An 18845-nucleotide genomic window follows, 5' to 3' on the forward strand; every position below is an offset into this window, starting at 1 on the left:
AGCCCTTTGAATTTCTAATCGAATGAGACCCTTTCAAAGTTTCTACAAAAACTCCTTCGATACAAAGTGCCCTGGTCCAAAAAGAAAATAAAAGATAAAATATTACATTGTGGCCGAATCATTCTTTGCTTAGGTAGTGCTATTGCGCTACCCATAATTTTGTTGCATCCGTAATCCGTGAGCCTTTTTACGTAAAAAAAAATCGCTAGTATAAATGTGAACCAGCATCGATTTTGGTAAGAAAACGAATAAAATAAAAATTGAAGTAAAATTCAAAATTTCAAAACATGAAACTGGTTGATTCTACAGTCCAGAGTTTTCAGGTTGCAAAAGTCTTTAGAGAGAATACAGACAGAATCAATAGCCTAGACTTTGGATCTAGTGGAGAATTACTAATATCCAGCAGTGATGATGATCAAATAGTTATCTATGAAATTGAAAAGGGAGTGTAAGTTTAAATGTTTTCAGAATTTAATTGTTTCCTTCTAAAGAGGTCAAGAAGAGGAACTTTTGTTTTGAAATAAGACTTCATTTGTGCAGTAGATTCAGACTAGGGCAAGGCCCCCAGTAGCCTACACAGACAGTGGCCTAACTTTAGACAAATTTCCTGACTAAAAGGGTCAAATTATAGTTATCTACTTCCTGCTATCATGGAAAGGGGGTTAGGCTAAGAAAATAAAATTTTCAGGGATGGATCTATAGACTAAAGTATGTCATGGGAAGGTGTTTCTCAGGTAAAATTCTACTTTAGCTACTCTTGGCGGTCAATATTTACCAAATCATATTATTGAGTTAGGAATAAAGTGAATACACCATTTGATGCCTTTTTATTCTGATTACAAATATAATAAGCATTTCTATTGGAAATGAATTTCAGCCCCCCCCCTATATAGGCTATACCTAACCTAACCCTTAAAGGGTAAATATCGGGGGGGGGGGGCTGAAATTCCTTTCCAATAGAAATGCTTATCATATTAGTAATAAGCATAAAAAAAGGCATTAAATGGTGTATTCACTTTAATCCTAACTCAGTAATATGATTTGGTAGGTATTGACCCTCTTGGCTATCTTGGAAAGGGTTTAGGTTAGAAAACCAAACTTTCAGGGATGGATGTACAGGCTAAAGTATGTCATGGGAAGGTATTTTGAAGTACCTACCTCCACTCCTTCTCCCTCTAGGGCCTTGACCTTTGATGATCTTTAAAAATCTGTCTGTTATAAAAGTGAAATGTTGCAAAATAGATCTTCTGCCTAAATGAAGTACAACAAAATTGTTGTTTTCAGCTTCACAACTTTTCTCAATCCCAACTTGTAAGGTTTTAAAGATATACAAATACATTTTTTAAATTTTGGAAAAAAAAAACATTGGCATGGCTTAGAAATTCTACTCAAATAACAGGAATTGCATTTTCAGAATCAAAGCCAAGGAAAAAGAAACTTATAACTGAAAATTAAGGTAAAATGTGATTTTGTCAAAATTTTAATAAGACATGTCATGTAGAAAAATTTCAGGACCCTCTAGAGGGAGCAGGAGTAGAGGTAGGTACTTCAAGCTACCTTCCTGGAACACATTTTAGCCTGTAGACCCATCCCTGAAAGTTTCATTCTCCTAACCTAACCCTTTTCCAAGATAGCCAGAAGTAGCTAAAGTAGAATTTTACCATACTTTCCTCCTCTCCTCCCTCTAGAGGTAACTCTAGATAAACTTTGATAAACTTTAAAAATCTTTGTGCTATAGAAGTGAAATCTTTCAAAATAGATTTTCTGCTTAAATACAGTACAAGTACACATTTTTCAGCTTAACATCTTTGCTCAATCCCAATTTAGGCATATGAGGTTTTCAAGATATGCAAATATCTTTCTTAAATTTAGAAAAATTCATTGATATAGCTTAAAATTCTACTGAAATGTCAGGAATTGCATTTTCAAAACCAGTGAAAAAAAATGCATTTTTATTAAAAAATAAACAATTTCAATGCTAAAACAATCAAATTTCTAGGCTTAAGCTTTGATTTTTTTTTGTAAAAGATTAGACTATAGGTGCATTTAAAATATTCAGCTTTTTCTGTGGCTAAAATGTTCAAGCTAATTACACTTTTATTAAAAAAAATAAACAATTTAAATGGCAGAACAATCAAATTTCTAGGTAGGGTTACAGATTTTTACATGGATTTACCTGTTGAAGTGGTAATTAGCTGCCCAAGTACTGGGTATTGTACCCTGCTATATCCAGGATATTCTTTCCTTATTTCTTAGACCTAAAAGATGCATATACAACAAGTGTATATCTATCTAGTTTCAACAAAAGGTGTCATAGGCTACCTTAGTTTTGTTTTTTCATTCTCATTTGCTCTAGTTTTTTTTAAAATGAAACTCTGATTTCAGGTGGGCTTTATGCTATATCAACTTGTTTTTTTTTTTTTTACTAATTTTCAGACATAGATTTACAAATTAATGATAATTATAATAGGGAAGCAGGCTTTAAACACTATCCTGGTGCCTCCTTTGAGCTTCTCATCTGTTTCTTAAAAAAATAAAAGGAGCCACATTGCTGCATTACAGCAAAATAGTATTCTCTTTGTTGTTAAAGGTGGGCAATGTTTTTTGGCCAATGCCAACACTCCAAAGCAAAGAGTTTTGGCCAATGCCAACACTCCAGTTTCTTTTCAATGAAACACCATTTTGTGAGGTTTCTGGCTGTTTTTCAAAATTTCCATAAACATGTTCTTGTAACAAACTTAGGCATTCAGATTAATTGAAGTAATAGTTACTATCAACGATAAATGAAAAAAATTAGCTTTAAAGGTTTCTGCACTTCACAGTTATTTTCATGTTTTTTTTTGTTTTAACATGTGCATTACAATTTTTTTTTTCATTATAGGCTACTAAATTTATATATCACTATTTTTAATGTTTTGTTAATGCTTTTTGTTTTCCTCTTGACAGCTGGCCAATAAGTACAATCTTTAGTAATCTGTCATCCTTCATCAAGAGAAAATGCTCTAGCCACCTCCTTCTTTATCTCATTATAGCCCTAGAAAGCAGGATTGAACCACATGTTTTGTACAGCCTACTGTTTGAGATATAGTTGCACAAGGGTACCCAAAAAGTCTCTGCAGGCAGTTTCTCTGAAAAACATGTAGCAAATTTTTCTCCATTGCTTAGAGTGCCCATGCTTGACCACTCTGTATGTTTATTGTTGTGTAAAAATCATACTTTGTTTTTGATGTCCTCTATATTTTAACAAATCAAACCACTTTTAATTTATCCAGCATCTTAAATCAAACTGCAATTTATGTCCTAAATTCTTAAGAAGAGCTTTCAATTTTTTCTATATATATAGAGGTTGATACAACAAATATATATATAGAGGTTGTTTCTACAATAAGAAGGTGTGGTGTTGCTAATGCTCTTAAAAGCTAGAGTGTTATTTGCTCTTTGCTGGAAAAATAATGTAGTCTGAATAGTTTAACATTAAAACTCAAAACAAAAAGAAATTATTTCATATAGGAAAAAAGGTGTCATCTCCTCAACACCTTGCTCTTTATGCTAAAGTTGAACTTCTTCTTCTTGAATGCTAAGCCTTCTTGAGTCCACAACAGTCTTCTTCTGGCTCACAACAATTCTCCTAATCTACTTGCAGATATTATTGTGTCACAGGAAGCTGAACATACTTCTGTACAGTTGTCTTTCAGTGTTAGCTGGTAGGCTTGAGAGCAGCAACACATTGATGTCATACTGGAAGTTTGCCTCACTGAAGATTTTCCTAATATTGATTACTTCTTGCTGGATAAATCAGCATTCAAAATCATGTGGTTCAGGAATTCTTGAATAGAATTGCAAAATTGGCAGTATGGATTGGTTTGTTTGTGCCAAGTGAACTCTCATGATCAAAGATTCACTTTCAATTCTATAGTAAAGAATATTATCTGCTCTTGATGGAAATAAGCATTGAAGGAGCATTTTTTTTTTGAATAAACTCTTCTTCTGAGTATGTCTCTGAAAATCTGGGCTTTCAAATTGGGGTTGATTGGATTATACAAGGAGTTACTGGCCAGCTGGTCTGCTACCTGATTATATTTGATACCTTGGTGGCTGGGGATGTGCTGGAATTTGATATTAGTAATGCTATTTTCGAAACTGATTAATTGATCTCTAATTGTCCTCAGGTCTGTGTCCATGGCACTCTATTGGATATTATCAATGAGCTGAAGGGCATCTTTGGAGTCTGAGAGCAACACTATCCTTTTGGAAGCTGGTGGGTTAATATTGACAACCTGTAAACTCTTTTATGGCCAACAAGCTCTGCAGTGAGGATGGAGGTATTATCAGGAAGTCAGGTTTAAAAATTCAATTTATAGCCTGGGATAACAGATGTAGAGTCACATTTGCTGCCATTTACTGAGCCATCACTATAAATTTGGAGAGAGCCTGGATGCAAAGGGGTTATTTTCTCATGAAAAAGTGTCTGAATTTGGGTTGGCAGGTACTGTGACTTTTGCAAGGGTATTAACTCTAGTGAAACATTTGGAGGTGACGTTTTTTATCCTGGAGGGATATGAAAATGACAGAAACAGGATGAGTCAAGCTCACTATGTTAATTCAGGGTCACAACTTTATTTTTGAAGTAATAAGAAACTTTAGCATAAAGAGTAAGGTGTTGAGGAGGGGGTAGCCCCTTTCATATACAGAATAATTTCTTGCTTGTTTTAAGTTTTAATGTTGCTCCTTATTTTCAGTAACTTGTTTTTTTTAATTTAATTTCTAATCGTTTTTAAATAATGCCAGGAAATCCATGAGACATAAAATGGTGTAAACAATTTTTGAAGGCCATGTGGCAAAACCAGTCCATCAAGAAGTAATAAATGAAATCATTTTTCAATTTGTTGATAATGCAAATTAACTTTTTGTTAAATTTCCCAATTTCTGATGTGCCTTTGGTTGTTTTTTTTTTCCTTTTTTTTATAATCAAGGACTGAAATATGTGATATATTTTTCATTCAATGTAGATTTTTTCATTAAATAAACTGCTCTTAAAATATTCAAACATGACTTGGTTAATTTTCTTAAGCTGGCATTATGACATAGCTGAAAATTGGTCAATGTTGTAGCCACTAAATAAATTTTAGGGAAAAGCCTCTAACTTTCACTATACTTTACTCTCAGCCCCCTAATGTCCTATGCATTTTGCCATGTTTCACTCTTGTTTTCACTGTGTACCCATAAGTTGAATCAACGATGACAAAATTAAGAAATGGAAAACACTAGAAATATGTAATTTGGGTTATGTTTCCACACAAAGGAGAGGGAGCAAGGTATGGAAGAATTGCCTTCATAATGTGTTAAAACAATTTTTTTTTGCATATTACAAAGTAAGAATTAGTTTTAATATGACTCCTTCTCAATAGCCCCAATTCTTGGCTAAAACCATTAGTTCTGGCTGTTACATAAGACCAATTCAAGGAAAAAAAAAGACAATAGACCTATAAATGTATAGCCTTAGGCATTACCTGGCCTATTTACGGATTTCCAGGGGAGTGAAGACTATATTTTGAAACAATGCTGAATCAGGAATCAAATAAAAGTCCTCTTTTGTTTCCACACTGCTTGTTCCATATTTGGGATCTTGGTTCAAGATCACCATGTTGTCTAAGGTATAGCTGCATCTTTGAACACTGACCTAGGCATTTTTAATTAAACATAATAATTTTCTGTTTAAACATAATAGGTCTAATCACTACTGTTGCTAACTTGACCTATGTATACTTATTATTTCTTATATTACCTTAAATTACCTTAAATCGCACTTGCTAGCGATATGGACGAGTCCAGTGTACTCCAGTTAGTGATGATAGGGCCGCGGGACATCAGCTTCATCCCATTGCGTTAGCCATAGTTTGGTTTCCCATTCCTTATCGAGATTGGCTTTGAAACTGTCAACAGATGGTGAACTCACTGTCGTTTTGCTCAGATCGTTCCAGAGGCTTATGATGCGGCTGGAGAAGAAATGGTTCCTCTTCCTTGTATTAGCACGCTTCCGAAAAAGCTTCGCTGAATGACCCCTGGTTCTTGACGACTGGGCAGGCTGAAAGAGGTCCTTCTCATCAGACTTGAGCAGTTTGTAGGTCATTATCATATCACCTCTTTGCTGACGGTATGTCAGAGTTGGTAGCTTGAGGCTCTGCAGTCGGCATTCATACTCTTTGTCTCTGAGCCCCTTTACACAGTTTGACGCCTGTCTTTGGACAGACTTGAGAGCCATCTGGTCTGTTTTATTAATTGGCGTGGCGACACACATTCCAAATTCTAATCTTGGTCTCACCAGGCTCTTGTAAAGTTTTGTGATTATTGCAGGGGATCTACTTGTCATTGTACGTTTGATGAGACCAAAAGTTTGGTTCGCCTTTGCTAATGCAGCTCGGGTGTGGCAGTTGAAATTAAGGTCTTCGTCTACAACGACCCCCAGATCTCTTTCAGAGGTACTCTCAGAGAGTGGCTGTCTCACACCGGCATTTGCTGACATCGAGTATTGCCATCGTGGGTTATTTCTTCCAAAATGGAGAACCTTGCACTTTTCGACATTAAACTCGAGCCTCCATATCTTGGCCCATTCGCCAAAGCTGTCAAGATCTGATTGTATTGAGGTCACACCTTGCTGAGTTCCGACAGGACCAATGAGCTTCGAGTCATCGGCGTACAGGCTAAGCTTGCTTGTAACGGTTCTTGGAGCGTCATTAATATATACATTGAAGAGTGTAGGTCCCAAAACTGTTCCTTGAGGAACCCCGCTTAAGACCTCAGCTATTTCAGAGTAGTAAGCTCTGCCACCTTCACCAAAAACTCTGACCTGCTGCTTTCTTCCCTTTAGGAAAGACGTGATCCAGTCCACCACTCCCTTTTGAATTCCAATTGCCTTCAGTTTCAAATGAAGCCTTTGATGGCAGACTTTATCAAAGGCTGTAGCAAAGTCTAGCAAGATCATATCCACTGGGAGACCTTGATCGAGGAGCTCAGTTATGTAATTATACAAGTCAATCAGATTGGTTTTGACTGATCTGCCTGGTTGGAAACCATGTTGTTGTTTTGATAGAAGGTTATTTGTGATCAAATGTCTAAGAACGGCAGTATTGACAATACCTTCTAGGATTTTCCCAACAGCAGATGTAATACTGATTGGCCGATAACTGCAAGCTTTGCTCTTGTCTCCTCCTTTATGTATTGGCAAGATATTGGCTACTTTCCAGTCCATTGGTATGACTTTAGTGTCAATAGATTTCTGGAAGAGTCTTGAGAGGGGCATTTCTAGTTGGGAATGAGCTTCCTTTGAGAGTTGTAGATGTATGCCATCTGGCCCAACAGACTTATTTGGATTAAGCTTTTTAAGCTAAGATTCGAGCTCAGCCTGATCTACTCTTATTAGTGGCATTTGAGTGGTGATTTTGTAGCATGGTGGGGTTGGCAGGGGGGCTTTGTCTGTAGGTGTGAAGACTGATGTAAACTGGTGGTTCATTGCATCAGCAACGTCTTGGTGGTTGTTTTACTGGGCTCCATTACAAAACAGCTCCGAAATTATGTGTCTAACAGGCCTATGTGCCGAGGCATAATTACAGAACTTCTTGGGATTGGTTTTTGAGGTTGCTGTAATGACCTCCTTGTATTTATCTATCAGTTCTCTTGACAGGGATTAAACTTTGTTCCTTGCGGTTTTGAACTTTACCAGGTAGTCCGTTCTGTGGGGGTCCTGATTTATGAGCTTCGACAGTTTCTTCTTCTTGTTCCTTGCACTTTTCATTTCTCTGGTCATAAAGGGAAGAGTTTTCGGTTTTCGTCTCCATGTGGTAGTTGTATTTCTAATGACGGTGTCTAACAACATATTTTTCATTTTCTCCCACGTGTCCTCTACCTCCATCGTTTTGACAAATGACCAATCGCACTGACAGAGTTCACGCCTGATTTGATTGTAGTTTGTATACACATGTCTGGTTAGATTCGATGTCTGTGGGTACAATCAAAATTCGCATTTTATAGCTATTTGATCACTATTTCTAAATCGGGGTTGCAATTATATATCAACGAGTGACTGAGGATCATTTACCAAAACAAGATCAAGGATTGAAGGATTCTGTCCCTTTTAATATCTGGTTAGGACTGTCACTGCCTGAAACAGTGAGTGTGCTTCTAAGCAGTCAAGAAAAGACCGCGTAACCGCGTTACTCGTGTGGCCGTACCCCTGAGTCCACTCAATCATAGGTAAGTTAAAGTCGCCGACTATGACTAGATTCTTACACTTTCGAGCAGCACCATCAATAGACCGGCATATAGCCAAGAGTGAGTTCTCCAGACTCGTTGAGGTGGGACTTCTGTAAAAACAACCAAGTATAATGGGACCCCCAGGTAGGTTAATAGATATCAAAATTTGTTTTACACATGGCTCATATTCTGACTTGATATCAATAGTGCCTACCTGAATCGTTTCTTGCACATATTTGGCTATTCCTCTGCCACCATCCATCAATAAGTTTGTCATCAGTCTGTATCTGGGATTCTATCAGGGGTAGGGAGGTTCACTTTGGTTTAATCTCACAGAAAGGATGAATATCAGCCTCATTTGCGGAGAGGATACATCTGACCTCCTGAAATTTCGAGGTTAGGCAATCAACATTGCTAAACACCACACTAAGTCCAGTAATTTTCTTTCAATGACTGTTGCCTGCATCTGTACTAAGTCCATAAGAAGACATAGAAGTCTCTGGGTTTGCATCACTATAATTATCACTTGTATACACTGTACTTTGAAAATCACTACCATCTAACCGACTATTTACATAAGTTACTTCACTTGGTATATTTTCTAGAGTTCCATTTCAGCTGGCGGGACTGCACGAGTCGGCACGTTTTTTGGAACTATAGCGTTGCCTTGGATAACCAAATTGGTTTCACCTTGTGCTCGTCTAGCCAGCAACTCCTCGTATAACTTTGCTCCTTTCTCGCGGTCAGTCTTTGAGACATCATTACGGAACTGGATCGTATCTGACCCTTTTCTTTCATAAGACTTTTGAAGGATTTGTTTCTTAGTCTTAAAATCAGGGACCGAGAACATTATAGGAACAGGCTTGTTTCCGGTGTTGGTGGTTGCAGCTTATCCTTGGGTTTGCAGATTACTCAGACAACGGACATTTGAGAGGCTCACGTTTGGCAGCCCATAATCACTCGCAAGGTATCTCTTGCTGTACAGTTCATCACTTGTCTGAGGGGGGACACCAAAGACAACACTATTAAGCTTTTGGCGCTGCTGGTCCCTTTCGTCTGCAATTACATGTCGAACTATATTTTCAAGCTGAACCTCAAGATCATTTTTCACTGTCCAAATCTCCGACTCGACCAATCTCTGAACTGCTGCCTGGTCGAATGAGGTGCACTGTTTGATAGTAGCCAACCGACTTTCAACACCACTAAAGCGGTTATCGATATCAGTGGTTAGCTGGTCTCTTAGTTCGGCAAACGCTTCTTTCACTGCATCCTTAACTTTAGTGTCCAGTTCCTTTACACCATTAAGAGCAGACCAGAATGGTTCAAGATTCTTATCCATAATCTTCTGAATATCGTTCAAAGATGCCCTACTCGCCACTTGAGGGTTACTTTTGCAAAGTGGGCATTTCCACTCACAGCCAACTCGTCGTGTCATTTTAGTCAGTAGAGAGTACTCTACCTCTGACATTTCTAGACAGTCAATGCATATCCAGAGGCTACAGCCATCACAGTTCATAGCACATGAATCCTCATGCAAGTTCTCATCATATGTCACGCACTTATCGGTCCCTTTTTTTGGGCTCTCGCGAAGTCTCTTTGGCGGCATCGTGCTGGCAATGCTGTTCTAACTTGTTTTGAGTTGGCAACACTGATTCATGCAAGCTAGATATTTATGATGGTTAAAATGTCCAGAAATACTTTGATGGTGAGTTTAACTTTTAACTTAAACTTAGTCTATCTTTGAATGTCACTTTTTGATGGAGTAGGCTCACTTGGTCCATGTTAATTTTTCACTATTTAAGAGGTGTATTGATAGGTGTCTGCCATGTTTGACATCACTATCATCACTGAGGGGTTTGCCCTCAGTGATGAGGGGTTATATTGTGGAGGGGTTTGCCCCCTCCTCATTACCTGCTCTTCACCCTCAAGCTCATTAGTACTTTTAAAAGAGCTTCTCAATCTAAATATTTGGCCATTGTGTTTCAGGAGTTGTTTTTAAAAAATTGTGACAAAAAGTCAAATTTTAGTGTAAAGAGCAAGGTATTGAAAAGGGGACAATCTCATTAATGTACAAAATAATTTATGTTTGTTTTAATTTTTGATGTTGCTCTTAACTTTCAGTGAAAATCTTTTTTTTTATTTAATCTTTGATTGTTTTTCAAATGATACTGCAAGATCAACCTTCCCTCCATGGAAAATCCTTTCCCCCATAGAAAATTGTTAAAAGTGAAACTCTTCTCACATAAAATATCCCCACCTACTTAGAGAACACCTGTTGGACAATTTTATTATCACTGGAAATTCTCTAAAGGAATTTCTTGCAGACGTTTTCAAATCATGTTGGAAATCCCCCTTCCCAGAAATACCATGGCCCCCAGTTGTATAATGTTTAAATTATATAAAGCTTAAATTTTATACCAAAATTTAAGCCATAGATCTTCATTTTTTCCTAAAAAACAGAGAAAAATCGGTTTTGAAATTGGTAGCCTCTCAATTTACATGCAAACACCATACCCCAAGGCTATGAGCTATACACAACAATTACAAAAACTGTATGGGGACAATATAGGCCTAGGCAAATTTCACACTAGCCATTTCTTCAGGAGCTGGGGGGGGGGTCATAATATCCCCAAAGGCATATTGGACCAAATAGCTATTTGGACAAAATGTCTATCTAAAAATTTTTGTCAGACAATTTTTTTTTGGGGGGGGGGGGTTGAGGGGATGGGGAGGTGGCCTATCCAACCCAAATCTGTTTGGTCACTTAAAACAGGTGCTAGAGATTTTTATTTACATTTAAATAAACCCTCTGCCAGTCTTCTAGGACAATTGGTTTGGTCCAATTCCCCTCATATCACCATAATTGCATAGCATAAAACTCTTTCCCCAGGGACTATGAAGGGCCATATCATCACCAAATGTACAATTATTGGACCTTTAAATTATGCTGAAAAAATGACTGGATCAAAATTTTGATTGGACAACTTTGGGATAGGGGACTTGGGGAGGGGGGGGGCTAGCTGCCCCAATCTTTTTAGTCACTTAAAAAGGGTGCTCAAACTTTTTATTTCAGTTTGAATGAGCCCTCTACCAATCTTCAAGAACCATTTGTTGAATGTAGTCATCCCTAGGAAAAAAACAACAAACAAACAAATTAACGCTCATCCATGATCTACAACAGACAAAATTCCACATTTTTGTAGATAGAAGCTTGAAAACACTATAGTAATATTCACTGAAGTGCTGAATCTTATGGTGTGACTTTCGTTAAGATTCCTTGCCCTTTAGGGGAAGTTTTCTACCTTTTTAAAAAATAAGACCAATTTTTATTGGTAACAGGTTGTATCTTTTTATGGATAGCACTAACTTCATGCATCTTATATATTTGTAATCAGTATAATAAACCAATTCTTTTGATATATCTATCAATATAAAATTAAAGGTTTTAGAGATTTGGCTATTATTTAGCCATGTTGCTCCTTACTACAGTTCGTTGCCATAAACTGTGTGACAAATTGTGGTTTTTATCTAAATCTGTGTGACATTTTAGTTTTTGATATTAGTATGCTTCTTCTTTCTCTTCTTCTTTATGTTTGTAACACCCAAATTCATTTTTCATATCTAATTTCACAAAAGGTATGTTATTTTCATCAAATTTGGGATTTACGGGGTTTCTCAAGTCATTAATTACAAAAATGGGTTCTGAAGTTCCAATTTCAATGTAAAAGAAAACATCCAAATAAAAAAAACTACATCACATGCATGCTCCCCATGTTTATTAAAATTTATATCACAAATTGTATCAAAGAAAATCTCTACTTGCTGATAAGGATTTCAAGCTACTGCTATTTTATGAAATTTTATAAGGAAAATGCAGTAAGTGAATGTCTTCAAACCATTATTTGCATTGCTGTTATATGCAGATCCATATTTACCTCTTCTTTCCGTAATCAATGCTTCCTTAACATAAATTCAGCTCTTTCAGCTCTACTCTGTTGCAAATTGCTTTTAGAATTATATTTTCCAATGAAAAAGTAATATGCACAAGAGAAGTGCTGCCAGTAACATTGTTATTTATTTATTTTTGCGCTGAAATCAATATAGACGGACTAATTCTTTATTTATTTTTATTGCACTTATGAACTTCTTCTCAGTACGATACTAACAATTCTCCCTTGATTCTCAAACCATATACTGCCCTGTGAAGTCTCAGTTTTTAAAGAAAAGTACTTCAATTTGCTTTTCAATAGTTTGTTCAATTTTGAGCTACTGGAAGCTGGTTTCTGTTCAATAGTTTTAGTTTGCTTAAATGCAACTCCAATTTTTTAGAATGTTAAATTGTTAACTAGATAAATTACTAGATAAATTGATAACTAGATAAATTGTTAACCCATTCTGCTAAAGTTAAGGACTCATACTTTCCACCTTTATTGGAGGGAGAGGGGCTAAATTTAGCTTTGACTGAATGCAAGTCAAATCTGGAGAAGTATATCCCTCAGTTTTTTTGATGTAGGAAACTGAGTATTCCGTCTGATTTTGGACTTGCTTAACACTACCATGACTGAGGCGTATGTAATTTGCAGCCCTGCCTCCTAGAACTAGATTATTTTTTCTGCCCTTGCTCAGGATCCTTTTGAACTAACTAACCTGTGACAAATAATCTGTAGATTCTTAGTAATAAGTTTGTTAGGACATTACCATGGTGGTAGAGGACCTTAATTTACAGTCTTCCTGCTCTTGGAAGATCTAAACAAAAAGTAAGAAAAACCCTCACAAGTAGCCTAGACTAAATCGCTTTATGTCATTTCATTATTTGGTTATGCACGGTTTTCCTTTAATTATTATTATTATTAATTTTACAAGAACTTCAGTGCTTAAAAAACAAATTACTACTAAATTAAAAAAACATGCTGAATTTGCTATTTTGGCAGGAAAATATACTGAAATTACTGAATCCGACAGAATTACTTCTAACAAATCACCACTGCACCAAGCCACCCAAGGCCAATACAGCTACGCATGGTCCTTCTCCTTGCCAATCTATTCAAAGCCTCCATCTTTACACCCTTCCAGGAAGTTCCCATTTCCCTTAAATCTTTCTGTACGTCATCCTCCCAGTTCAAGCATAGACGACCTGTTTTCCGTTTAGCCCTACACGGTTTTCCAAAAAGAACAATTTTTGACAATCTGTCATTTATCATCCACAGAACGTGCCCTAGCCATCTCATTCTTTCTCTCAATATAGGCCTATAAAGCGGGACTGAACCACACTTTTTGTACAGCCTACTGTTACTGTTACTGAATCTGTGAGAATACAAAAAAACTGAAAACAATTGAAGAATTTTGATGCTTGCAACTATGTAACTAGGTGTTGCTATTGTTTGCCATAAGTGTACACAGGATTTTGCCTATATATATATTATATTATTTGAAAAAAACTACATTTTCTAAAGAGTTAAAGAGGCTGAGTTAAAAGGTCGAACCTTAAAACGTACAGAGATTATGAGGCACAGTTGGGGGCTACCGCCCCCAAACCCCCACTTTCGCAGCCTTTAAATATAAAAAAATTTCTTTAAACTGAAAGTAAGGAGCGACATTAAAACTTAAAACGAACAGAAATTATTCCGTATATGAAAGAGGCTGTGCCCTCCTCAACGCCTCGCTCTTTACGCTAAAGTTTGACTTTCTCACAACTCTTTTTTTAAACAATAAAAACTTTAGCCTAAAGAGCGAGGCGTTGAGGAGGGCACAGCCTCTTTCATATACGGAATAATTTCTGTTCGTTTTAAGTTTTAATGTCGCTCCTTACTTTCAGTTTAAAGAAATTTTTTTATATTTAAAGGCTGCGAAAGTGGGGTTTGGGGGCGGTAGCCCTCCAACTGTGCCTCCTAATCTCTGTACGTTTTAAGGTTCGACCTTTTAACTCAGCCTCTTTAACTCTTTAGAAAACGTAGTTTTTTTCAAATAATTTCTGCACGTTTTTGTACAGTTTATTACTTATTATTGCTTGACTAACTGTTAGCTGATCGTGTCAGGAGTTAAAGTTGGGGGCTGCCGCCCCCAACCCCCCGCTCTTGAATATTCTTGTGTTAAGGCTTTTAATTCCTGAATACTCAAATCACGTCGTACAGGGTGCCTCCTAATCCCTGTACGTTTTAAGGTTTGAACTTGTGAATCAGCCTCTTTAACAGCCCCCCAACTGTGCCTCCTAATCCCTGTACGTTTTAAGGGTCGACCTTGTAACTCAGCCTCTTTAACTCTTTAGAAAACGTAATTTTTTTCAAATAATTTAAAAAAGAAACTGAATTTCTTTTTAAAGTTAAAATTCAGTATATAAAAAATTTGCTCTGATGGTGAATCGAACCCGAGTTTTCCGCCTGACAGTCTGGAGTATCAACCTCTGGACTATACAGACACAATAGTAATTGTTTTTTAGTAAATTAAAGCTATTTTCGACGCAAGCAAATTCCCAAAAAACTTGATATTTGGTTTTTGGAAAACAGGGAAGGAGTGATCAGATTGAGCTGAAATTTCGAGGATTAGCTCCCAGGCCCCAGAAAAGCTTATCCTCTAAATTTAAGCCCGATCCGACAACGTGCCAGGGGGGTGGGGGGGGGAAAAAATAACATGGGCGCATATAGGAAAACAAGGTTTTTCGTAAATGTAAATTCGGGGGATAATTTTTTCGGTCTGAAAATATCAAAAGACCCTAACAGGCCGAATTCTGCTTCGAATGAGTCCTCATTCAACCGGATTCGTTGCCAACTGTGGCCTGTAGGCGTGGCTAAGAAAAAAAAAGAAATGATGATGAATTTTAAGTGGCTATATTTGTTTTTTTGAAAACAGGGCAGGAGTGAGCTGATTGCGCTTAAAGTTCGCGGATCCGCGCCCGGGCCCGAGGAACGCTTACCTTCTAAATTTCAGCCCAATCGGACACCGTTAACGGGGGGCTGTAGTGGGAGAGACCAAAAGTCCGTCCCAGTTTACCCCATGAAGATAAAGTCGGAGGAGGATTAAATTTTGCAAGTTTCTTAGTTTGAGCTTGGGCTACAAAATGCGATTACCGCCGTCTCTCTGCGACCTCTAGGACCTGAAATCGCTTAACATTGTGGTGGGTCGCCTCTTTATAGAGGCACAAGTGTGCCTCCTTGATAAATATATATATATATATATATATATATATATATATATATATATATATATATATATATATATATATATATATATATATATATTTATTTATATTTATATTGAATTGAATTTATTTTACACCCATCATAAACACAGAAATTGATGGAACAGCAGAAAAGAGAAAACGAAAACATACACTTAATGGTACAGACAAAGCAAATTGACATACACATCAATCAAAGTGACGAGAGTAGATAGCCAAGGATGGCTGCTACCCTCCAACTTAACACAATACTTGTCAAGCAACTGATTAAGTGCAGGAAATGGATCAGTTATTGCGCATCACCAGATCAGATACGAAATACTTATTCTCAGTGGAATTTGCAGCAGAAACTTCAAATATCCGAAGAAAATTCTCCAGATTTTAAATTTATCTTCCTTACGAAGAAGTTTCCAAAATGGTGTTATATATAATATATGTGGCAGCGCGACAGCATTATAAATTCTAGCCAGTGAAAACCTATTAAGATTTCTCTTCAAAGAAAATGTGGCCCAATATGCAGTTCTAATTTTACGCTCTGTATGTGTGATGACTAGCAAATGGGTAGATGACAGTGTGTCACCAATGGGCAGTCCCAAGTATACTAGTGACTCCACAGGCTCGACAGACTGGGATCCTAGTTGAATGTGAGGGGGAATAGATTTATTCCAATTAAATAATATTATTTCCGATTTTGACAAATAAAAACTAAGGCCAATATCACCATACTGAGATGACAGGAAATTAAAATTACTTTCTAGGGATGTTATTTTCCAAGAAACACTCAAGATGTCATCAGCCAATCCAACTATGGTTACATCTATTCCTCTTAGAGTACAGCTTGTAGTGACTTTAGCCTGCACCTCGGAAATACTATTAATGAAAAACTCTGGCAAAGCCAGAGTTGTTTTATACCTTTTTTACAGGGATTTTCCTAGTGGGTTCTGCATTAGGAATGTGTAAACACACATTTAGTTGGCGATATAGATCATAAAGAGTTCGAACAATAGCTGGGTCGACACCATTTTTTCGTAATTTTAGTATTATCTGTGCATGTATGCCCGAGTCAAATGGTATTCACGAATAGTCAATGATTCATTAGAAATGTGCGCATCTAACAGAACATTTGCTACAACATGTAATGCGTGAGTGCATCCCATTCCTGACTGGAAACCAAACTGGTGGGGAGGTGCCTTGCAACACTTCCTAATGCCACTTAATATTAACAATTCAAAAAGCTTGCAAAAAAGAGAGGAAATAGTTATCGATCTATAAGAAGAAGGTTCTGTTGCGGGTTTTCCTTTTTTCAGTACAGTTGTTATGGGTCCTAATGAAAATAAATCTGGTACAACACCATGCGTCATAAAAATCTGGTAAGCAATTGCAAGATGTTCAAATAAAAGGGGATTACCATTCAATAGATGATGTGCACTTATTTTATCAGAACCACTTGACGATTTTTTCTTTAATTTTTTGCACACTTCCCGGATTAGACTACTATTCGCAACAAAATAGTTTAACTCTTTAGTAAGGAGAGGACTTAGTTGCTCATAAAACATTTGACTTTTCGACTCACCTGGGGCTGCAAATTCCATGCTAGAATAATCAACTCATTCTTTCTCACCAATTGCACTGGAAATCAGATTATTGTACTCAGTAGGCTTTGTATGCAGATTCCAAATCAGATTAGGATTATTCATGATTTTCGACACAGTTTAAAGTTTTAAAGCACTACGCTGTATACGCAGTTCTTTTGCGAATTTTCGCTTAGTAAAAATACGAATTTGATTGACTGCCCCACTTTTAGGCCTGTCACACTCATGCCAAATCTTGGCCACAGCCTTCGCATTAACCAAATCGGAGTTTTGGGGCCATCCTTTTACTCAAGAATTACGGTACAATTCAACACTCGGAACAGCTGAGCTTTCAGCTATTTTTAAAGCGTGGCAGATTTCAGCAAAGTTTAGGTTCAATTGCAGTCTTATTTCACTATCAGGTAAGTCAGGATTCCACTGGAGCAGATGAAATGGGACCTTAATTTTTCCGAGGACGTCGTCGCACTTTTGTCGAAATAAAGGGCGGAGACCTTTTTACAGTCACTTACGAGCTTCGGTTTACGTTTCGACGGGTAAGCATTCACAGTACATGGGATAGTGACAGACAGGGGCAGATGATCTGAGTACATTCTGTCAAGTCCTACCTGTATGGTAGAGAGCTCAACATTATAACTAATAGTGTGATCGATGTTAGACACAGACTGAGAGACACTTGTAAAAGAATGTTGCTTGTTTTTCATGGCTAGCTTGAATCCATTAGGAAGTGAACTTCGAAGCACTTGGGCACGAGAGTTGCTACTGTCTTCAATGTTACAGTTAAAGTCCCCCAAAATCACTAATGGTAAGCCGTCCCTTCGTACTTTCTTTATTGAGTTTCCGAGTCTCTTGCAAGCGATAGCAAACTTTTGCTCCAAAACGATACTATTTTAATTAGCAGGCAAGTAAACATTGGCTACAATGAAATCCCCACACTTAATAAGCTGGAAGTGTTCACTTTGCTGGAGACAGGCAGGGGGGGGAGGGGGACCAGAATTGGAGATTATAGCAAGCCCTCCTGAAGGACGTCCGTGGTTACCGGAATTGCGTGCTGGCTGTATAATGTAATGATGATCTGGAGAAAATTTTAACAAGTTGACACTGGCTTCCGTGAGAAAATGTTCTTGGAGGCAAATAAGGTCATATTTTGCGAATAGATCACTAAGAAATGGCAATTTATCCAGCACTTTACCATTCATGTTCCAACAGTACACCTTGTAACCCATCATGATACAGGAGGCATAGACGGCTGGGCTTGATTAAATGGGCGTGAGGCGTTTTTGCAATTGTGCTTTTTTGAGCTACAATTCAAACACATTCTGGGCTTTTTACATGGGCTAACTCTTGAAGACATATGATCAGTACCCCCACAGTGTGAGCACTTTTCTTGTTGGTTGCAGTTGGCAGCGAAATGACCAACACTGTGACATTCAAAGCAGCGCCGGGGCAGGAAACGGAACTCCTCAACCCTGAATAGCTCAAGTCAGATCTTAAGGGGATTGGCAATAGCATTGTCCAGATCAGCACTACTCGGGTAGTATAATTTGAAGGCTCTAGTGTCACCGCACTGAACAGCTTTTTTACACCCAGCTACTCGGCTTTGCTCGTTTTCATCTAGAGAACTAGGGATCCGCTTTACAATGCCTACAATTTGAGGCACTTTCTCTTGGGTGTCAGTTTCCTTACTGCTCATGGAATGGGCTAGTTATGTTGATGAATCGCGTGACTTGACAAGGATTTTCCAGTCATTGTTGCTACGCTTTAGAGTAAGAGAGTCCGAATCGACCCCACTTGGGCACAGCTTGCTTATGAATTCTTGCCTAGCCTTCGGC

At 37.5% G+C, this 18845-nt stretch overlaps 1 protein-coding gene across 1 annotated transcript in view; it reads left to right on the forward strand.

Annotated features, from left to right (window-relative positions):
* Positions 1-260: 260 nt before the first annotated feature.
* The window catches only part of Wdr82 (WD repeat domain 82), an 88482-nt gene continuing 69897 nt past the window's right edge, over positions 261-18845 (forward strand). The window contains exon 1 of the mRNA XM_089101871.1: positions 261-448. Coding sequence (XP_088957997.1) covers positions 288-448 — 161 coding nt within the window. The 5' untranslated portion in view covers positions 261-287. The remainder of the gene's footprint in view (positions 449-18845) is intronic.

This window comes from Artemia sp. Qi Xiang Cuo, chromosome 15 (genome assembly GCF_049724085.1).
Source record: "Artemia sp. Qi Xiang Cuo chromosome 15, ASM4972408v1, whole genome shotgun sequence".
In the NCBI taxonomy this organism is placed as follows: Eukaryota; Metazoa; Arthropoda; class Branchiopoda; order Anostraca; family Artemiidae; genus Artemia; species Artemia sp. Qi Xiang Cuo.